The 23,658-nt window shown below is 37.7% G+C and overlaps 2 protein-coding genes across 3 annotated transcripts in view; one reads left to right on the top strand and one right to left on the bottom strand.

The window, feature by feature from the left end:
- Positions 1-23,658, top strand: part of LOC141453595 (guanylate cyclase 32E) — a 126,580-nt gene that overhangs the window by 19,506 nt on the left and 83,416 nt on the right. The window lies entirely within an intron of this gene.
- Positions 1,414-12,949, bottom strand: LOC141452359 (uncharacterized). The gene is made up of 2 exons (XM_074124395.1): positions 12,799-12,949; positions 1,414-2,007 (listed from the first exon to the last, which is right to left on the bottom strand). The coding sequence occupies exons 1-2, from the start codon at positions 12,925-12,927 to the stop codon at positions 1,636-1,638; spliced, it is 501 nt and encodes a 166-aa protein (XP_073980496.1). The 5' UTR covers positions 12,928-12,949; the 3' UTR covers positions 1,414-1,635.

The following is a 23,658-nucleotide window of genomic DNA, read 5'->3' as shown; positions in this document are numbered from 1 at the left end:
CCTATACAGTCCGTTGTCGATGTAGAAGCGATTTCATCATCCACTTGCATAGTTTCAACCGCCCCATCTGCAGATGTACTGGACACCGTCGTTGAACCGCTCGGCCGCATTCATTCTTTTACATTCCCGACGGCACATCTTGACTCGGTCATATGGTGTTTTAGAATTACCATTCGATTGTTCTTGAGAAGCCCTTTCCAACCGTATACGATCTCTGCATTTGGTTTAGGCTTTTCAAAGCGTAAGGCCGACATTATATATATTTGATATTTTTTTATTCTAACACCTTATTATATTCAGTCACTATTTTACACTAATGTTTTATATACAATCGATAGATTGTGACGACAGCTGACGATTAAAACTTAAACGAACATCGTAGCTTCTACGAGTCAAAAGTTACTACTAATTGCAAATCTCGATACGCAGCAAAATGATCTCAAAATAGCGGCGCTTCCCCCTCCACCGCGCGCGATGCGTCACTGTCCTCGCATAAAAGTAATGAATTCTTTGATCCTACAGCTATCCAGTGGTCTAATTTAATTTTGGATGTAGACGATAGATTCGAAACTATAATGCCAAAAACTGTATCCCCCGATTTTGTTATCATTAGGTTTTTCGGATTGCCTCCATATGATAGAAAATTTAAAGACGTATTCACGTCAAAAAGTTGAAGATGCAAAAGAAATCGAAAAAACCTGTGAAATAAATAAATTTAAAAAATGCAAAACTTTATAATCGATTTAAAATGAAAATAGCCATAAAAAAATATATTTATATTCATACATGTACAATCGATAGTTTCCATTTAGATAGAACCTTCATTTTATTTTTTAGTTACAGCTTTTTCATAAATGATTTTGGATATAAGTTTACAAATATTAATTAACTATATTTGATTGTATTTTATATCTATACAGGGTGATCCATTTAAAACGCACCAAACGCTAATAACTTTTTAGGAAAGGGGATATCCGGAAAAACCCATTAAATAAACTATAAGTTTTTTTTTGGTCTAGTTTTCAAAATTTTCCACCTCCGATGCTGTATCTTCATTTTTGGCGGAGTTACGGCCAAAAAACCTGATCGGGATTTTATAAGTATATCTTGCCAGGGATGAGCGGGTTATGGTCTAGTGTGGTGAAGAGCGTGGCTTTGTAAGTGGGAGATTCCCAGTTCGAATCCTGCGTATATCTACATTTTATATCAAAGCCGGGTCAACGTCATTGTTCACAATTTTTTATGTAGTTTTCATAATCATTGTCAAAACCAGTGGTCCTTATGAAACTTCGATCATGTTTTTGGCCTTAACTGTGGCAAAAATGAAGATACAGCTGCGGGGGTGGAAAATTTGAAAACTAGACTAAAAAAAACATATAGTTTAGTTCGTGAGTTTTTTCCGGATTGGTGCGATTGGTGCGTTTTAAATGGATACCCTGTATATAAGATAAATTCAATGTTTATTTAACCTTAAATAATTATTTAATTTACTGAAACTAACGATCATGTGGGCAAAACATGACATTACTTCCTTCTTCCATGGCGGAAGTCCTTCGTTTACACTTTTTTTTTTTAAACTTCGTAAAGCTTATCTAAACCCTCAAATAATCTTGCAGAGATAAACCAAAGTTAGACCTAGTCTTTAAAAGAGACTGGCAAAGGTGGCGGAGGCACGTCCGGTATGGCTGGATCAGCTGGTCGATGATTCTTCACATTTGGTGATTCATCAAGCACTGGCGGCTGTACTGGAATCAATGGCGGTGGAGATGACAATGGTGGCAGTACAGGTTCGTGGAATGTTGTTTCTGACAATGGTGCCAACGGTGATGCTCCAATGTTCTTGTGCTGGACGAAGATATGACTTGTTGGATGTAGAACTGGCGATACCGCTGGATACGCTTGACTGGGTAGAAGTTCTTCGTCTGTGGTGATCAGTGCATTATAGATTCTGGGCACTTTCAGCAGTCGGCCTTTTTCATCGCCTGCACAAACGCCTGCAAGCAGTCCCTGCAAATATTTGAAAAAAAAAAAAAAAAAAATTAGTATTATAAAAATGAAAAAGAAAAATGAGAGGAAATACAAACTAAAACGCAAACAATAATAAGTAAAGTAAAAAGTAAAGTAGTAAAGCAAACATTTAAATTTACCTACAGTATCAACAGATTGGTTTAGTAATACTCGCAAGGAAAATTGCACCATCTACTTCTTAAGGAGACTGGCCATCCCTGCGGGTTCTCTAATTCCCCAGATTTGTTCTAATATTTAATTATTTACTTTCTTGTAACCGTACATTATACTGAAATGTAAGGAAATCTTTCCTGCAAGAAAGCAGTGTAAGGTCTGAAAGGTCAGACAGATTTCTCTACAAACACGTGAGACGGTGCAATCGAAAGAGAGAAGGCTTTACGCTGCACAGCATAGTTCTTCTGTAGCAGCAACATTTTCGTTATTTAATCTTCTTCAGACTCGAAATATCTTAGCATAGATCTAGTATAAAAGATATAGGACATAGATTATATTGATATAGACCGCTTAAGGGCGGCAAAGTTACCAATACTTCTTTATTTAAAGGGCCCTTAATCAAGTTGTGTATAGATAAAAGGAAGTAGTGGCCTATTTTTTTAAAGGCTTATATTAGTCCGCATTCATAACCTCTGCACCAAACCCGTCTTCCCCCGTCTCACATATAAATAGATGTATACAATATATGATATACGAGTATATCATATGATATACAAAACGCTATGCGAGTAATTTTCGAAGTTTATTGTTCCATTTATTTCTATAGCTTCCATTAAATTAATAACAGCTCCAGGCAGTATATATTATAAAAGGGTTGGGATAAGTTCGCATGGAATTCGACCTTTTCCAGTAAATTGTGAAATACTTTAGGACGGCATTCCGTCACACACAGAGGCACCAAGTTGCACCATCCCTTTAGAAAAGCCTTACTCTAAATTTGGTATGTTATTCCAGATCCTAGATGTGAAACAAAAAAAACGCACCCAAATGGAAACACAAATTTTAACCTTCTAAACTATTCTCTACAATTCTGTAAAGGATCCATTGAAATCTGATTAGCACAAAGAGAGATATAAATTATTGAAATTTGAACTAATGTAAAAACCTCTAAATTTAAACCTTCTATATCTCAGTAACTATTCTCACTAAAACATTGCGGTTTATACCACTTATAGAGATAACTATTCTCTTCAAATCGGTAAAGGTTTTATTGAAATCTGATATGCCCAAAGAGAGATATAAACGATTGAAATTTGAACTAATGTAAAAACCTCAAAACGTTAACCTTATATAACTCATCAACTATTAACACTAAAACTATTGAACATACCATTTGTAGAGATAACTATTCTCTTCAAATCGGTAAAGGATTTATTGAAATCTGATATGCACAAAGAGAGATATAAACTATTGAAATTTTAAGTAATGTAAAAACCTCCAAACTTTAACTTTCTATATCTCAGGAACTGTTATCACTAGAACATTGCGGTTTATACCATTTATAGTGATAACTATTCTCTAGTATTCTGTAAAGGATTCATTGAAATCTGATTAGCACATAAAGAGATATAAACGATTGAAATTTGAACTAATGTAAAAACCTTTAAATTTAAACCTTCTATATCTCAGTAACTATTCTCACTAAAACATTGCGGTTTATACCACTTATAGAGATAACTATTCTCTACAATTCTGATCTGATAAGCACAAAGAGAGATATAATTTATTGAAATTTGAACTAATGTAAAAACCTTTAAATTTAAACCTTCTATATCTCAGTAACTATTCTCACTAAAACATTGCGGTTTATACCACTTATAGAGATAACTATTCTCTACAATTCTGATCTGATAAGCACAAAGAGAGATATAAACTATTGAAATTTGAACTAATGTAAAAACCTTTAAATTTAAACCTTCTATATCTCAGTAACTATTCTCACTAAAACATTGCGGTTTATACCACTTATAGAGATAACTATTCTCTACAATTCTGATCTGATAAGCACAAAGAGAGATATAAACTATTGAAATTTGAACTAATGTAAAAACCTCTAAATTTTAACCTTCTATATCTCAGTAACTATTCTCACTAAAACATTGCGGTTTATACCACTTATAGAGATAACTATTCTCTACAATTCTGATCTGATAAGCACAAAGAGAGATATAAACTATTGAAATTTGAACTAATGTAAAAACCTTTAAATTTAAACCTTCTATATCTCAGTAACTATTCTCACTAAAACATTGCGGTTTATACCACTTATAGAGATAACTATTCTCTACAATTCTAATCTGATAAGCACAAAGAGAGATATAAACTATTGAAATTTGAACTAATGTAAAAACCTCTAAATTTTAACCTTCTATATCTCAGCAACAATTATCACTACAACATTGCGGTTAATACCATTTATAGAGATAACTATTCTCTACAATTCTGTAAAGGATTCATTGAAATCTGATTAGCACATAGAGAGATATAAACGATTGAAATTTGAACTAATGTAAAAACCTCTAAACTTTAACCTTCTATATCTCATTAACTATCAACACTAAAACCTTTAGTGACTATCACCTTTTTTTTATGTCTTCTATAGAATGAGAGAAAAGAGGTGTCGTATTTCGTGGTTTTTTATGATTACGATTTTTTGTGTGCATTTTTTGGACGATAACTCTAATACAACTGTCCTACAGGATAGTTTTAATAAGAGAATTTCGTATTAGTGTTCATTCTTTTCTCTGACTATTAGAGAATTGTTCTAATTATTTTTTTTTGCGATTTCTGATGCTTAATTTCATTGATGCTTTTTCGGTTATTTACAAGTTTGTATGGAAATTTAAATTTTAAGAAAAAGTCTAGACGGAGATTTCCATCAAAATTTTGTTTAATTAGTGGTTTAATGTAATTAAATTTAATTGGTAACAAGCTATTTCCATTACTTCCGGTTAAGGAGAAGGAGAGATTAGTTTAATTGATTTCCTATTTAGTTTTGCTTATTTCAGATCAGGTTGTAGGTTAAAGGTGAATGTATGCTATTTAGCTGCTACATTTGATTTGTTTAAATAGGCCAAACCGGATGTGTATCGCTTTACAGTGTCGATCTTTTTCAGTTTTCCGAGATTTTTGCCGGAAACAGCTTCCGTGATTTTCATTAAATTTAGTTTACTATTTTTTGGTGTACAAGTTGAGCTAGCCTTTTCCAGGAGAAAATAAGGGCATTTTTGGGAGCGGATGGTGGGTTCGCTATTAGGCGGGAATACGTTAGTTAGTTGCGGAAATAGTCTCAACTAATAGTTTCCGCTAAAAACTTGTATCCTACTAAATCCAAACTATACAGAATCGAACCCCCCCCCAAAAACACTGGTTAATAAAACTAATTATTTCTGATGAATATAAACAAAAACATTAATGACGTAGGTAAGGCCAATGAACTACACTACTATCTGCCACATGAACTTGCACTACAACGTAATTCTGATGTCATAATTATTCTACTGTGAAATACATAACATTTATTTATGCGACTATTTTTAGCGTCACTTCAACAAAGATAAACGAGCTAGCTGGACTGACGGACTCACAAACAGGAACCAAGTTGAAATCGCGTAAAAACTTACCTCATTTCCACTTATATCTACAGCTGAACGAAAACAATCTATTTTTAGATGGGATACAAAACAAAGAACATAAAAGATTTACCGGAATTTATTACAACGTAGCTTTTCAAAACCGTTTCAACAAACTGACATCCAGTGACTAATTCATTTTAACATCAGTATATTTATTATTTGTTTTTCAACATTTTATCAGTTTTTCCAGTTCAGATTAGTAATGCTTTTCACGTTAGAAAGAAAAAACGTTCCATAACGAGAAATACACGTTCTGTGGCCCCCCCCTGTATCAGAAAAAAAAGTGTTTTAACGTTGATTTTATACGACATAGTGCGCATGTCTGATCGTTGTTTCGAACATTCATCCATCAACCGAGTTTGAAGGGAGGGGGAGAATACTTCATCTAAGTACCGGAAGGGAGCTGGTAAGTGCTGGTTATAATTCTTCCCTATATCCTGTTTATTCTGTCGTCAGAGAGCATCAGATTATGCTTGAAATCATCCCTGTTCCATCACAGTCCAAAAGAACAAAGAGCTGAAGTTACTTTCTCGGCTCTACAATCTGCCCAAAATTAACTGAGCACACAGGTATTAGAGACGAAGAATTTTTATAGAAATGAAGCGCCATGATAGTCGAGCGGTTATAGGCTAGACCCGCAAAGCTAAGATGTATTGTTGGCTAGTCTAAGCCTTGGATTTTATTTAATTGTTAATATTACAGTAAACTATGTTAGGCGGTTATAGGCTAGACCCGCAAAGCTAAGATGTATTGCGGTACTAGTCTAGGACTTGAATTTTATTTAATGTGTTAATATGAGGAATTTATAGTAAAGTATGTTTGCTAGTCGCCTCTGTCCGCGACACCTAATTTGGTAGTGGGACGTAAAGGCCGCCTGAAAAATTAGGTGATTACTTACTTTTACTTTTCATAGAAATTTAAGGTTATCCTGCCCTTTTTTTCTCCCCCCCTCCCAGAAATATTTTGCAATGGATTTTCCAGAGAAAATTGTTCCTTTTTTAGTAGACCAAGTTTAAAGAAACTGTTTGGAGCCGTTTTCAGAGAAAATATGGTATTACTGTTGTTAGTAGTCCTGGAGAGAAAGTTACCTTGCGTCAGTAAATATAATGGCGTCAGAAGCTTTAGTAGTTGATGTCACTATTCATACATCAGGCGGAAGTTGAATAGAAAATCGGACACGTGGAAGAAGTAAGGAAAATAACTCTGTGTGTAAGAGAGAGAGAGAGAGTGAATAATATGGCAGCCACCTCTTCAAATAACTTGGAAAGTACTGCGTTTAATTAACTTCCATATTAAGTTTATAATTACTGATAAACTTAAATTAAGCTCATTATAATAACAACTTCAGGAAGATACAAAACATTGCCAAGATTTCCGCCATCAATAAGGGCCGTGAAGTCTTTCCCATAGAACTTGTCAGTCAGTCAGTCAGTGTGCCAAATGGTTGATTTATGCGATTCTAAAACTTGGTGAAGTCCTAATGAACTTTTAGTAGTAGCAGTTTAGTAGTCTTGGAAGAAGACTTGTTCTTGGAAGAAGACCTAACCAGTTGGCAATTATCTCGTTAATTAGCTCTAGACCCAGTAGTGAGTGAATGCTCGTCCCAGTTATAATTTCTTATCCAAAAGAGTAGGACAATAATTTGAGACCTGGGAGTCGTCTCAAATGGGACAACAGCTTGTTCTAAGTTCGACCACAGATATCCCATCCCGATCTAAGATACTTATCTCTTCACATCTTAAACAATCCGCGCCACAGATGACTGGACCTCAATAGTTTCCTGCTTTCTTAGTAATAGACAAAAAGCCATGCCCAACATACTTGTTTTGTACATTCTTATTATTATTATTATTCACAAGGTGACATCGGCACTGAGTGGGCTTATGTCAAACGTTGGGGACCGACGTCTAGTAAACGGCGACTTCTGATGTCGGTAACGAACGCCATACTCCTATATGGGTGTGAAGTTTGGGCCGACGCTCTTAGAAAAGAAAAGTACCGGAAGCAGATGACTTCGGTTCAAAGAAGAGGAGCGTTAAGGACCGCCTGTTCCTATCGAACGGTCTCGGAACCTGCGGCACTGGTGGTGGCTGGAGTGGTCCCCATCGATTTGATGGCCCAGGGCCTGCTGGCTTACGATCTAAGGGAAGTCCTTGGAAGATCGGAGGCGAAGGTGGTGGCCAGGGATTGCTCAATTCGGTCCTGGCATGAGAGGTGGCGGACGGACATCCAAGGCAGATGGACTGCTCGGCTCAATGGCAACCCTTCTGAGTGGGCCGGAAGAAAGCATGGCGAGGTCGACTACTACCTCACCCAGTTTCTTATAGGGCACGGGTGTTTCACCTCGTACCTTTATGGGAAGGGGGAAAGTTAGAGACCTGTCATGTATCTTCGGAGACTCTGACCTCGATGACGCCCATCACACATTCTTTCTGTGTGTTAGATGGGTGCCGGAGTGAGAGTGCTTAGAGCAAGAGATCGGGAGAATCACACCCGAAAATATAGTTGAGATTATGCTCTCCCATAGAGATTGCTGTGACCGGGTGGTTACCTTTGCCAAGGTAGTATTAAAAAGAAAGAAGCAGGAGCTGGATTTCCGTCTGCTCTTGAATGTAATAAAGTCTAATTAAACCCGGTGGGAGCTCGTATGAGCTATTGTGAGCCACCACCTTGATGTAATGTGCAAGTGGTTCCAAGATGGGTTGCAAGGCCTCTAGGTAAGGTGGGTTTTTTAGTGGGTGAGGGTCCCACATACCGTGGGCATTTCCCCACGATGATGCATTATGCATTTTTCCCCCTCCGTAAAACAAAACAAAAAATTATTATTATTTTTATTATATTATTATTATTATTATTTTTTTTTTTTTATTTCACGCGCGTCAACATCTAAGGTTATTGGCGCCCGGAGCTTTTTTCAGTGCACTGCCGGCCTCCGGACAGTGTTCTCTCGTTACTGACAACACTGTCCATCACCGGAGAGTGAGCTATAAGAAGCTCCTAGGAAGAGAAAATCTAAGGGTCAGCAGCTGGATTCGAACCTGGGACCTTCTCGTGGGAATCCAATACGCTAGCCGTATAGGTAATCCCTACCCTTTATTATTATTATTATTATTATTATTTTGATTATTATTATTATTATTATTATTATTATTATTACTCTTTTTTTTGGCGCATCAACAGCTGAGGTCATTAGCGCCCGGAGCTTTTTCCAGTGCACTGCCGGCCTCCGGACAGTGTTCTCTCGTTACAGACAACACTGTCCATCACCGGACAGTGAGCTGTAAGAAGCTCCTAGGAAGAGAAAATCTAAGGGTCAGCTGCTGGATTCGAATCCGGGACCTCCGCGTGGGAGTCCAGTATGAAAGAAGAAGGGAAGCTAATAGGGCAGCAGCTGCCCGAGAAGAACGAGAGCGTACAATGGCTGTATGGCAAGCTGCGTGGACGGAGGAAACCCGTGGCAGGTGGACGGCAGTCCTGCTCCCAGATATCGGAAGCTGGGTAGGCAGGGGATTTGGGGAGGTGGACTACTACCTCACCCAGCTCCTCAGCGGGCACGGTTACTTCAGGGAGTTTCTACGGAAGATAGGGAAGCGGTCAGAGGGAAATTGCCCCCACTGCGTCGGAATGAGAGACGACGCCCATCACACATTTTTTGTGTGCGAAAGATGGGGTCGTGCCAGAAGGGATCTGGAAAGAAGAGTGGGTCAATGGGTTCCCGAGTGCTTTCAAGGCATAAAGCTCTCTGGTAAGGCGCAGTGGAATGCTGTGGCAGTTTTCACTAGGGAAGTACTAACCCTCAAAAAGCGTGAGCTAGATGGAGAGGAGGATAACCCCTAGTGGGTAAGGACAGGAGCCTAGCCTGAAGTAGTGCTGCACAAGCGAATCCAGGCTAGGCCAGGAAGTAGGGGGGTGTTTTAGCCGGTAGGCCGCGAGGGAGTCCGGCACATTGTGCATAACCTGAATTTCACCCCTCTTTAAAAAAAAAAAAAAAAAAAAAAAAAAAAAAAAAAAAAAAAAAAAAAAAAAAAAAATTTATTATTATTTTTTTTTTGGGCGCATCAACAGCTGAGGTCATTAGCGCCCGGAGCTTTTTTCAGTGCACTACCGGCCTCCGGACAGTGTTCTCTCGTTACAGACAACACTGTCCATCACCGGACAGTGAGCTGTAAGAAGCTCCTAGGAAGAGAAAATCTAAGGGTCAGCTGCTGGATTCGAACCCGGGACCTCCGCGTGGGAGTCCAGTATGCTAACCTCATAGCTAATCCCTTCCCTTATTATTATTATTATTATTATTTTGATGATTATTATTATTATTATTATTATTATTATCACTATTGTTATTATTGCAACAAAAAACAAAGTTGCCTCCTTAATCATAATGCCCCCAGTAAGTTACTCAAACAGTAGCCTGGATACGTGACCATAATATTCATCTTACTGTCGTCTCGCCAATCAGCATTATTGACAATCCACCGAACTCATTCATAAAGATGAATGCTTGTGAAGCTGGGCATTCGTGAAAGTGGCCGGGAATTTAAATGATGCTAGATGATGAATATGAAATAGGTAATTAATAGTAATTATAGAAGGTGTGTAAACACTGAACTATATTCTAATAATGAGTTCATAAAATAATATACAATAAATAAAATGTTTAAAAGAATGGTAGTTCGTGAAGTGGTGACATTTGCTAGCTCTTGTTCGTAACGTCATTGTCTACGTCACGAGTGTCCGAGATGAGGGAGATGAATGGTATTCCTAACATTCTAGAAGACAGTGTACAGCAGCTTTAGTTGTACCTCTATAATCGATGTGGTCCACGCCAGCAGCAGTTTTACTTGGAGCAACAAAGAGCAGAAAGGTGATCACCTATCCTGTTTGCTTGTTTCCAAAGAAAGGGAACATCCTTTCCTACAAGAAACTCTGCCCCCCACCACCACCACCCGTCCCAAGGAACCAACATCTATTTCGCGGTAAAGTCAAGTATTTACCGCTTTCTAGCACACAGGCCTGATTTATCCGAGCAGATCTAAACTCTATTTAGAGGGCTGTGATTGTACTTTAATCCGCTCATCCGAAATACTATAGACCTTTTAGAACAGGAATACAGTTTCCTTTACTCCATCTTCCATCTTCCCCCACAGTGGAATGGCAACCATTCAAGAGAGGAGCTTTATACTTGGAAGCCTATATTCAAGAAATAATTCAATTTAAACTTCAACAATACAAAGAGACCCTGGAGGCAGAGTTCTTCTGCGCAGACTGTTTACTCCAGTTGAGTAACTCAAATAAACATTATTATGGAAATATTATTAATATTATTTTGAAATTAAAATAACTACAAGGTATTTTAACAACATTTGTTATTTATACATAAATAAACAAGTACATTTACACAATTTAAGATTTTTAAATTAATAATTAATTACACATAAATAAATTTAATTTAGGTAAATGTTGGGTTCAAAAATGTGGTTTTTTATAGTGTGTATGTGAAGTAAACGAATCGAATAAAATTCCCCCCCCCCCGCAATATCTCAAAACTGAATGAAAAAAATCTACTTCATTATGTAAACACCATTAAAACAATATTCTACCATAAAAACAACCAAAATTAACAAAGTAAACAATTTTGTTTTGATTAATACTAAGCCGCTTAATTGTGAAAAATAAAAATTAATTAATAAATTTTGTTTTACAACAATACCGTGGTTTATAACTTATATTTTTTCAAAATTCCAATTGCAAAACACATTTATTTATTACCAAACATTATTTTGAGCATAAAAACTGTTTGTGTTACATGAAAATGACATTTTAAGTGGGGGGGGGGATATTCTTAGAATTGTAAAAAGGAATTCATTTGATTAAGAGGTATTTCCGGTATTGTTTCAATTTGCCGAAAATTTATCGTTCCATAATTATGTATTAAAGATACTGAGCCGTTTCTTGTCCAAAAAAAAAAAATGGTACTTAAGAGAATGGCATACCCAGCAATTTCTCTCAGAATTGGGCTTAAAAGAATTATCTTAGAAAATGTTTTTTTAAATAAACATTTAGACCTGAACAGGTACAGTTAAACATGTCTAGTTTAACATGTCGTGAACGGAGGCGACTAGCAAACATACTTTACTACAAATTCCTCATATTAACACATTAAATAAAATTCAAGGTCTAGACTAGTACCACAATACATCTTAGCTCTGCGGGTTTAGCCTATAACCGCCTCACATACTTTACTACAAAATTCCTCATATTAACACATTTAATAGAATGCAAGGCCTAGACTAGTACCCCAATACATCTTAGCTTTGCGGGTCTAGCCTATAACCGCCTAACATACTTTACTACAAAATTCCTCATATTAACACTTTAAATAGAATGCAAAGCCTAGACTAGTACCCCAATACATCTTAGCTTTGCGGGTCTAGCCTATAACCGCCTAACATACTTTACTACAAAATTCCTCATATTAACACTTTAAATAGAATGCAAAGCCTAGACTAGTACCCCAATACATCTTAGCTTTGCGGGTCTAGCCTATAACCGCCTAACATACTTTACTACAAAATTCCTCATATTAACACTTTAAATAGAATGCAAAGCCTAGACTAGTACCCCAATACATCTTAGCTTTGCGGGTCTAGCCTATAACCGCTTAACATACTTTACTACAAAATTCCTCATATTAACACATTAAATAGAATGCAAGGCCTAGACTAGTACCCCAATACATCTTAGCTTTGCGGGTCTAGCCTATAACTGTTCGGCTACCTCATCATGGGCTATAATGCCCCTCTCGTAAAAAAAAGAAGAAGGTCAGCCATATTGAAATCCCTAAGCGGAAATACTGGGTCCAAATCCGGCTACTGCTCCTTAGATTTTTCTCTTCCTAGAACTTTCTTACTTAGCACGCTGTCCGGTGATAGAGAACAAGAGAACACTGTTCGGAGGCCGGCAGTGAAAAATCGGTTCAACGAAAGAAAACGGCGTATTGTCACTTCCTGCCTAAGCGGAAATCACATGTTTGAACTTTCCTTGAGATTGACTCCATTTCTTGAGTTATGCTAACCTGTACGAAAGCTAGGCGAAAGAAACGAAATAATTGACAAGAAAAAAAACAAAAAAGTTTAAGACATACCCAAAGGAATATGTTGCAGAGAAAAGACATCAGCGGGTCCGGTCCAAGAGAGGAGAGAGAGTTGATGCTGAGCGCCCAAACTACAATACTGAAGGTAAACCTGTGACGGCTCCCCTCTCCTAGTGACATGAGACTTCCTATTTGGAACAACTTTTGCGAGTCCAGGGTCGATCTTGTCTTTGCGTCTAAAGGTCCCCTGCTCCCCACCTCTTACCACACCTAGAGAGCCTTTCTAATCCCTCAATTCGGTTCTTACTCTAAATGTTATTCCAATACGGGGATATAGTACATAACAGGCCAAAACTACGCTATCTGTACTTCTCTTGGACTCGCAGGCGACTTCTCTCTTAAGAGGCATGATCAAGATTGTGTTGATTTTTTTTTTAATTCCGGGTTTCCGCCGGAAGTAGATGCTTTGAGGTCTTTTTTTTGCCTTTTTTTTTGGCATTGACTTCCGCCATACAGCCAGCATCGTCTAGGTGCTTATCACTAGAATATCACTCAATCTCCATTCTTACTTATAAATACATTCGCTTCACCCATTCATCTCTCTACTATATACAACTATTTACCTACAAACTTACATCTAATGGATGGATCAGTACTCTATATTCCTGCCATCCTTACAGCTTAACCGAAATTAAAATCACCGCAATCCTTCTCTAATCATTTTCTTCCATTCATTCTAATCGGCCATAACTTTTAAAAACACTCATATTTTTCAGCTAGCTCTGCTACAGATTTAAGCGCATAGATGTTGCTGGAGAATATTATGTCTTCGTAAGCGAAATGGTGCATCTAAATTCTTGTATATGTCGTCAAACATTCGGTTTCCTTTCTACTACATAACGTGGACATATCATTATTATATGTTTGAAATCCTCCTCCTCATCAGCAATCTACGCAAAGAGGAGAGATGGACCTTTTGTTGATTCTGTGAAGATACGATCTCCGCATACAGCGTGGTTTGCTCTCAGCCTGCTTATTGTCGTATCAACCCATTTATTAGTGGCAGTTTCCTTAAACCATGGTTGTCTAGGTAACTGATCTGCCATAGTTTTATAGAATCTCCCTTTATTACCATTACTGTAATCTGTCTGCCATTTTTGTAGTGCTGCTTTTGCAATTATACACTTGATATCGGTGTGTGGTAAATTAAATTACAGATCAGTTACCTAGACAACCATGGTTTAAGGAAACTGCCACTAATAAATGGGTTGTTACGACAATAAGCAGGCTGAGAGCAAACCACGCTGTATGCGGAGATTGTATCTTCACAGAATCAACAAAAGGTCCATCTCTCCTCTTTGCGTAGATTTTGCAATGAGGAGGAGGATTTCAAACATATAATAATGGATATGTCCACGTTATGTAGCAGAAAGGAAACCGAATGTTTGACGACATATACAGGAATTTAGATGCACCATTTCGCTTACGAAGACATAATATTCTCCAGCAACATCTATGTGCTTAAATCTGTAGCAGAGCTAGCTGAAAAATATGAGTGTTTTTAAAAGTTATGGCTGATTAGAATGAATGGAAGAAAATGATTTTAATTTCGGTTAAGCTATAAGGATGGCAGGAATATAGAGTAGTGATCCATCCATTAGTTGGTAAGTTTGTTTGTAAATAGTTGTATATAGTAGAGGGATGAATGTGTGAAGCGAATGTATTTATAAGTAAGAATGGAGAGTGAGTGATATTCTAGTGATAAGCACCTAGACGATGCTGGCTGTGTGGCGGAAGTCAATGCCAAAAAAAAATTCAATGTTGAAATTTAAAAACCTTAATATTTATTAAATAATAAGTAATTATAAATAAGTAAAGTAACTACACAGTATTGGCTTCTTAATTAATTACGAGTATATGGGGTGTGCCTGGTGTTTCCTTGTGCAAGGTTCTCTCTATATTGGGTTCGAAATTTTTTTTTTTCCTTCGACCCGCCTGGCTCAGATCGACCCCCTACTTTTATTAAATAGACCCCCTGGGGGGTCTATTTAGACCACTTTGGCCACCTCTGGTCTATAGTCTTCCATTGAACATCTAAGAGACGAATTGTCAAGAGACGTCCAGCTTTACCAGAAACTCTTCCAAGACTTGAGGTTTGCTCTTAGTGAGAAGAATAAGAAAATATCTTTCAGGTTGGTAATCAGATTAGCTCATCAGATCGATGCCACTTCGAATGCAAACAGTGATATAAACGTGAGAAGTTGAAATTCGCTTTATTATCTTAAATTTATTTTATTTTTTTAAATCTGGCGATTTCTAGATTTCATTTAATTCCTAATTACTGTAATTTTTTTGTATTAATCTTTAATTGGAATTTACAACTGCAACGGTTGTTGCAACAAGCAAATATGGTACCTGATAACAATCACAAGTGGAGAAGGCACCCAGTGGTGTCACTCCAGTAACGTGCTTTGCTCTCACGATAAGAGAAGATCACGAGGCCATCTTCTCTTCAATCTCCTTAGAGGATTACCTGGTAATGGTGGAAGAAGATAGCTGTTCTATGAGAGAGCTAGGTTGAGCTGCTGTAGAGGAATGAAATTTGAGAAAACGAGTGTTATATACAGGAAACCTCGAGACTCAGCATAAATATATTTCCTCTGATAACAGCAGTCTTCAAACATATAAATACTTCACCCAGGCCAGGCCAGCCAGTTCTGTCCAACCGCTGCCCGAGTTAAGTTCTACCTGAAGTTCTGTCCAACCGCTGCCCGAGTTAAGTTCTACCTGAAGTTCTGTCCAACCGCTGCCCGAGTTAAGTTCTACCTGATGTTCTGTCCAACCGCTGCCCGAGCTAAGTTCTGCCCAGTTGCTGCCCGAGATCAGTTCAGTTCCGTTCAACCTATCAGTAGTGAAGTTCCCTTCCCTTGATATCTTTGTAACCGTTATTTTATATATATCAGTTTAATATTGTAATAAAGAACTTGTGTTTTAAATAAAAATTATTCTTTTTAAAAAAGCAATGTCTGTAATGAAAAGGGATTTTTAGGTCATTATGGATAGAGTGAGGTTAGATGCATAGAACGGGAGCGTTAAGAAGTTTTCGAAGTATTTTTGGACTGTAATGCCTGGAGGCGCAGTGAGTTGGAACGCTTAGTCGATCCCCATACTTCGATGTCGTATGACCAAATAGGTCGCAGTAACAGTAGTCCTGTTATTTTGAAGTAGAAATAGGTCAAGCTACTTGTTTTGCAATTAAAAGCGGAAATCAACAAAAGTGATAAGATTGGTGGCCCCCTTTTATATAATTGTAAATAAAAGCCTTCTAGATCAGCGTTTCGCAACCGAGTGTACGCGGCCTTTGTCTAGTAGGTGAACCGCTTCTCGCTTACTCAAATTATACTAGTGTGGAAACAATGGTAACAATGAGATTATTGTTGTATTGTTGTTAAAAATTGTTACGAGGATAGTTTTATTAATGAAAAGTATTCATTAATAAAAATTGCATTATGTTTTTTTGGAACGTATGTTTTTAAGGTTAAATTTTTTAAAAAATTATGGGTTTTAATAAAACCCATATTTATATCACAAGGAAATCCACGGGATTTCAGACCCACCTTTCTGGCGGCAGGGGGAGGCAGAGAGGCAGAGAGGCAGAGATCTGTGAAGCTAATTAGGTGTGGCGGAAAACTGTTTCAGATTCTACGGATTTCTAAGTCAGTTAAGTGCGCCGGAAGCGGTAACTGAACGCCGTCCAACGTTTTACACGTCATTTGAAATAAATTACCAAACTGGACCCAATCAATGAACGGTCTGGAGAGCGTGTTAAACAAAGTTAGTGCCAATTTACAAGCAGACCCCACCAGACTGGGGAGGTGTTGGAGGCCAAGAACTCCCATGTTGCCCTGGGTCTCTATCCTGTTTAATTGATCTCTTGCATCCCTGACTGGTAGGAGGAGTATTAATTTACCTCTAGAATGGGTTATCTAATAAAGCTTCTATTGGTCAAATTTTAACACTTCATTTGAACATCGAGTATTATTAGACATGGGGGACTCGAAAATTTCACCTCAGCTACGTAATTAAAGTCCATGGAATTGAAGAATGGCGATTCGAAAGATCAGATTAGCTATTTTTATATATATATTTTTTTTAGATTTTGAAAGGCGGGACGGGACCCATGCCCACGGCACCGCAGCCACCAAGAGGCTTATTGTGCCTTCCCCCTTAAGTCTAATAGCTGAAACCTCCCCCTTCTAAGAAGGTTGAGAACTTTCCCTACCAGTTCCTTCTGCGCTACCATCTCCCGTGGCCTCAAAGTTCCAAAGATATCGTAGCGCAGCCGGCTCAATTGCAACACAATCGTATAACAAGTAAGAGGCCGTTTCCTCCTCTTCCTGGCACAATCTGCACAGTGGTTCCAAGCTAATGAGCCCCATCTTGTACAGGAGCTAACTGCCGTGCCCTGTAAATAGGCCTGTAACCAGGGTAATCTGATTTCTGAACCAAGCCCAGAGCATCATCTTTGGTTCTTTGCCTACACAACAAGGACATGGACACTCTTGCTGTGTTTGACCCCAGGAAGCATCACCCAGTTCTCTCCTGAGATCCAATCTCTATACCCCCTACAATCATCCCTTTGCCCTATGTTCACACATCCACATGTTTACCTTGGGAGACGAACAGAAATCAGGGAGTAGAGATAAATCCCAAGAATAGGATATGTTTACTGGTGAACTGTAAATGTTACAGCTATTATACCTGACAGTTCCCTACTATTTATTACAGGATATGGTATGCCTGTCGATGTGACAATTTCGCAGGAAGTAAGCAAATGCTTAAATGTATAAACTGGACTTAAACTTCAAATCTCGAAGTTCTAACTTATACATTTTTGTATTCTCCCAATTTAAAAACTTATCTAAATGAACAAGATTTATCTTGAAAAATTTAGTTGGTATTTCAGAATTTTCTAATAAACTAATCCTAACTAAATCGCAAGAAAATATTACTAATAATTTAATAATACTTTTTCCAAAGCAGTTTTATTAAGTATTATACGGCATGGATTTTAAAACCGTCTTACGAGGGGAGGGGGAGAGAATCGCATTCAAATCGTAAGAGAGGTGCAAGAGAATCGTAAAGGAATTGTTACTAAAAAAGCAATAGAATTATAGAATAGAAAGTGAAATAAGTAATTCGCAAAAGATTCATAATTTACGAATAATTACTAATTAAGAGTAAGAGAAATATTAACGAAAGAGAAATTTAACATAGGTTTATACTTAAAGGTAAGAGAGGCGTAAATTTTTCTTCCGCAAGAGAAGCTTAGATTTCCTTAAAGAAGTGATTTACTCCAGATACTCCTACAATAGTAAAATAAATCTTAATAGAATTCCAGGTTTCTCAAAGTTGATAATTCCTTTAAGAACTTAGAGGGCACTGGAATCTGCACCGTTACAGGTCCTTCCTGTTGCAGTAGTACAATAAGTAAAGTAATCGTCTATTTTTTCAGGCAGGGCTTAACATCCAACTACCAAATTAGGTGTTGTGGACGGAGGCGACTAGCAAACATACTTTACTGTAAATTCCTTATATTAACCATTAAATAAAATGCAAGGACTAGACTAGTACCGCAATACATCTTAGCTTTGTGGGTCTAGCCTATAACCGCCTAACATACTTTACTACAAAATTCCTCATATTAACACATTAAATAAAATGCAAGGCCTAGACTAGTACCGCAATACATCTTAGCTTTGCGGGTCTAGCCTATAACCGCCTAACATACTTTACTATAAATTCCCTCATATTATCACATTAAATAAAATGCAAGGCCTAGACTAGTACCGCAATACATCTTAGCTTTGCGGGTCTAGCCTATAACCGCCTAACATACTTTACTATAAATTCCCTCATATTATCACATTAAATAAAATGCAAGGCCTAGACTAGTACCGCAATACATCTTAGCTTTACGGGTCTAGCCTATAACCGCCTAATATACGTTACTTTACTACAAAATTCCTCATATTAACACATTAAATAAAATGCAAGGCCTAGACTAGTACCGCAATACATCTTAGCTTTGCAGGTCTAGCCTATAACCGCCCCTAACATACTTTACTACAAAAATTCCTCATATTAATACATTAAATAAAATGCAAGGCCTAGACTAGTACCGCAATACATCTTAGCTTTGCGGGTCTAGCCTATAACCGCTCGGCTAACGTGGCGTCCCAGTAGTACTGTAAGAGGAAGTGGGTGCACGTCCAGTTACTCTCCTTCTTCTCTCTCTCTCTCTCTCGGAAAACTCTGGTATTTGTGAGTAGGGGAACTTTGACTTTGATCTGTCAGTGCGCATATTTTAATTTTTTTTTGAAAATTTTATTAAGTAAAACACCAGATTTTTTTTTTAGAAAACCTTTTGTTTTACTGTTTTCCATAAATTTCTTTGCTACAAAAGCGTGGGTAGTGAAAAAAATGAAACGTGTGGGCTACCCATGTGGTTGGCTACCCGCAACATCACTCTAAAATTAACAGATACACTTAACCCTTAGCATTACACTCTAATTGGACCAAGTGCATTCTAAACCTCTCTCTCTCTCTCTCTCTCTCTTTCTCTCTCTCTGTATTGTATTATTTACCGGGGAATGCTACATATCTACGGGACGACCTACCTGGGATACCTACTTTAAAACAACATTCAACAATTACACCATTGTTGTTATAATGAAATTAGCGTACAGTTTACATCAACTAGGATCAGTACTGTTAGCAAATAGATTGTACTGTTGAGAAAATTCTTTGCCTAACTAGATATTGTAATAATAGTATTGTAATATTAACAGCCACAAGAGGGCGTAGCATTAACTCTGGAATTTCAATAATTTAAAACTGATTCAAGAGTAAAGAATAAACTTTATCTTACCCCTTTTTCCCACGGTTCGAACTCAAAAAATATTTCTAGAAACTTCGAAACTATTTGAGTTATACTTAATTCTTATCATTTCAGAGATAACAGGTTGCCAATGAACCTGGTGGAGACTAGCACCGTTTCCATTATGAGGAACTGTTTTTGGTATAAAGAGTTTAAGATTACTTGCCAGAAATATGATTGGGGAAAACAGTGATTACTTGATTAATGGAAATAAACAATATTTTTAATGGTTTATTTGTAAATATTAAACCTGAATTTAGAAATGATTTAATTTCGATGGCCCCAAAACTCTACTTATCACGCATTGATAAAAAGACTAAATATTGACTTAGAGCAGAACAATTATTTTTCTGATAAATTTAAAATACATTTTATTAAAGTTATTTTCAAATTTAGAGGTTCAGTTGCTGAATCTGAATTTCAATGTTGCCAGAGATGAAACTGTACATTTGTGTTCTATGTGTAACCAGTCTGCGATTGAAGATACCTTTCATTATGTAAGTGTCTGTCCTTTACTATCTGAATTCAGAGTAAGATGGCTAAAAAAGAATGAGTTAACAGGGGAATGGTCCTGGAAAAAAAGAAGCTTAGCAATGAGGAGGGATCCAACAAGGGCATGGTCCTGGAAAAAAAGAAGAGCTTAGAAATGAGGAGGGATCCAACAAGGGCGTGGTCCTGGAAAAAAAAGCTTAGAAATGAGGAGGGATCCAACAAGGGCATGGTCCTGGAAATAAAAAGCTTAGCAATGAGGAGGGATCCAACAAGGGCATGGTCCTGGAAAAAAAGAAGAGCTTAGAAATGAGGAGGGATCCAACAAGGGCATGGTCCTGGAAAAAAAAAGCTTAGAAATGAGGAGGGATCCAACAAGGGCGTGGTCCTGGAAAAAAAGAAGCTTAGCAATGAGGAGGGATCCAACAGGGGCATGGTCCTGGAAAAAAAGAAGCTTAGCAATGAGGAGGGATCCAACAGGGGCATGGTCCTGGAAAAAAAGAAGAGCTTAGAAATGAGGAGGGATCCAACAAGGGCGTGGTCCTGGAAAAAAAGAAGCTTAGCAATGAGGAGGGATCCAACAGGGGCATGGTCCTGGAAAAAAAGAAGAGCTTAGAAATGAGGAGGGATCCAACAAGGGCATGGTCCTGGAAAAAAAAAAGCTTAGAAATGAGGAGGGATCCAACAAGGGCGTGGTCCTGGAAAAAAAAAAGCTTAGCAATGAGGAGGGATCCAACAAGGGCATGGTCCTGGAAATAAAAAGCTTAGAAATGAGGAGGGATCCAACAAGGGCATGGTCCTGGAAAAAAAAAGCTTAGAAATGAGGAGGGATCCAGCCAGAGCATGCTCCTGGATAAACCATCCTATATGTAGAGAAGTGTAGACTCCTGGTTTTACTCCTTTTGTTTGTCTGTCTGCAAGAGATCCTTATAATTAATTAACAGCGTAAGTAAAATCATTAAAGCGAAACTTATCTGATTAATGATTTAAATCCCCCTCAATCCAGAAATTCCTCTAAATCCATATAATATTACGTCAGGAGTGAATACCCTGTGTGGGTTGACCGCGAGTGGGTATTAAATTCACCCACTAAAATGTCTTTGATGTGAGGCCCCGGCCCTGTTATATTATGAGGCCCCGTCGTATTGTGGGATTCTAAATTCATGAATCGCCAGCTGTTATTTTTTTGGTTTGTAATATCTCCCGCTACTTTGGTAAGCGGAAGGATCATGATAAAATTTATGATATCTCTTTTCTCACCGGAAGTACGTCTTTTTGAGCTCTCGCCCCCCTCCAATTAGTCCCCTAGCTAAAAAAAGAAAAAAGGGAAATCACCTCAATAAGATCAGCGGCGATAAAAAGGCCCTTTATTGAAAGAGCTAAACTACAGAATAACTTTATTCACAAATTAGTAAAAGAGAAGATATTGTGTAATCGTACAGATAATCGATTTTGACGTGAATACGTCTTTGAATTTGCTATCATATGGAGGCAATCTAAAAAAACCTAATGATAACAAAATCGGGGGATACAGTTTGGCATTATAGTTTCGAATCTATCGTCTACATCTAAAATTAAATTAGTCCCACTGGATAGCTAAAGGATCAAAGAATTCATTACGATAAGCGAGGACTTTGACGCCTCGCGCGCGGTGGAGGGAGAAGCGCCGCCATTTTGAGATCATTTTGCTGCGTATCGAGATTTGCAATTAGTATAATTTTTGACTCGGAGAAGCTACGATGTTCGTTTAAGTTTTAATCGTCTGCTGTCGTCACAATCTATGGATTGTATATAAAACATTAGTGTAATATAGTGACAGTGAATATAATAAGGTGTTAGAATAAAAAAATATTATCAAAAATATATAATGTCGGCCTATACGCGTCGAAAAGCCAAAAACAAATACAGAGATCGGTATGCGGTTGAAAAGGGCTTCTCAAAGAACAATCGAATGTTAATAATAAACACCATATGACCGAGTCAAGCTGTGCCGTCGGGAACGTAAAAGAATGAATGCGGCCGAGCGGATCAACGACGGTGTCAGTACATCTGCAGCTGGGGCGGTTGAAATTGTGCAAGTGGATGATGAAATCGCTTCTACATCCACAACGGACTGTATAGGCATAGATTGTGTTCAATCGTCGATTTGTTTCCTTGATTTCATCCTAAAATACATAAATAAAAATATTTTATATGAAAAATATAACCCGTTACGTAAACGTATTCACGTACAACACACGGCCGTGTCCATGATACAGCCACACGTTAATTTTATTTAATTTTATTTTTTTTTATGTTCACCGGAAACGTTTTGAAATTTCCTTGAGTTCGAAAAAGTTGCAGATATATCAAATTTAATATTTTAGGTACTAACAGAGGATGCTGCAATTAGATTTTGGGCAGAATCGGTCCACCGGAAGTTTTCTATTTGAAAATAGTTATTTGAAAATAGGGGAAATTAAGAATACCTCTTTGAGAGTAAGGTTCCCTCAAAAAAGTGCCATTTTCTGGTATGTACGGTCCTGATACTTGTTTACTGACAAGGGGGAATGAGTATTAAATATCCCTCGATATTACGAGATGTGGCTATTAAAACTGAACCTTCGTTTGTGTAAGAGGTGTTAGTTTCGTTTTGCCGAAAACATGATACTACACATGTGTAGTAGAGCAAAAAATTGTCGTAAAATTTCACATCAAAACTTGGGTAAAACCGCTACTGAAACTTATCTTTTATTAAAAGAAGTTTATGGTGATTGATGAGTGTTAATCACGTGCGCAAGTTTTTGGAGTGGTTCAAGCGTTTCCAAGATGGCCGAGAAGACGTCGGAGATGATGACCATTCGGGTCGCCCTTCCACGTCCAAAACGGATGCAAAATATCTATTATAATTAATCAACATTACTACCCTTGAAGTGCTTGCTCAACTCCGTGTAAGAGTAAGGAAAAAGCGACCCGATTTTTGTGAAAGAACAAGTCACGGGGTTCTCCATCAAGACAACCGGCGCCAGCTCAAACTGCATTGTCTGTCAAGACGACGTTTCCTAGCCAAGTACAACATCCCAGTTTCTAGGCCATCCGCCTTATTCGCCTGACCTGGCCGCCCCATGTGACTTTTATCTGTTCCCACCAAAGTCAAATCTGCAATAAAAGGGAACACGATTTCAGTCCGTTGAAGCTGTGAAAGAAAAAGCGGCACGCGTCATACAGGAGCTCAGACAGAAAAAGACTTCCAGCACAGTTTCGAACTATGGTAAATTCGCATGGAGCGTTGTAGTGATAGAGGAGGGGTGTATATTGGAGGTGATAATAACTAAATATCTTTAAATTTAAAATATGAGTAAAATGTTTTACAGCAATAGTCTCGTTATTTAATAGCCACACCTCGTAAAATCGAGTTTAAGAAAATTCTCCAACCGGAAGTACTGCATAAATCCACGGATTGTTCTCGTAATCCGTCGTAGTACGCAAGCGTATTGTATCCC

The sequence above is a fragment of the Rhodnius prolixus genome, unplaced genomic scaffold (genome assembly GCF_049639745.1).
Source record: "Rhodnius prolixus isolate KJV_2025 unplaced genomic scaffold, Rpr scaffold_3, whole genome shotgun sequence".
In the NCBI taxonomy this organism is placed as follows: Eukaryota; Metazoa; Arthropoda; class Insecta; order Hemiptera; family Reduviidae; genus Rhodnius; species Rhodnius prolixus.
This window is presented reverse-complemented; position numbering and strand designations above follow the sequence as displayed.

What these genes read in the sequence shown, in the direction of transcription:
- LOC141452359 (XM_074124395.1), bottom strand. Translation starts at nt 12,927, where the DNA reads ATGTCACTAGGAGAGGGGAGCCGTCACAGGTTTACCTTCAGTATTGTA. An exon ending in TCTGCAACATATTCCTTTGG is followed by an intron (nt 2,008 to 12,798) that starts GTATGTCTTAAA and finishes AAATATTTGCAG; the next exon opens with GGACTGCTTGCAGGCGTTTG.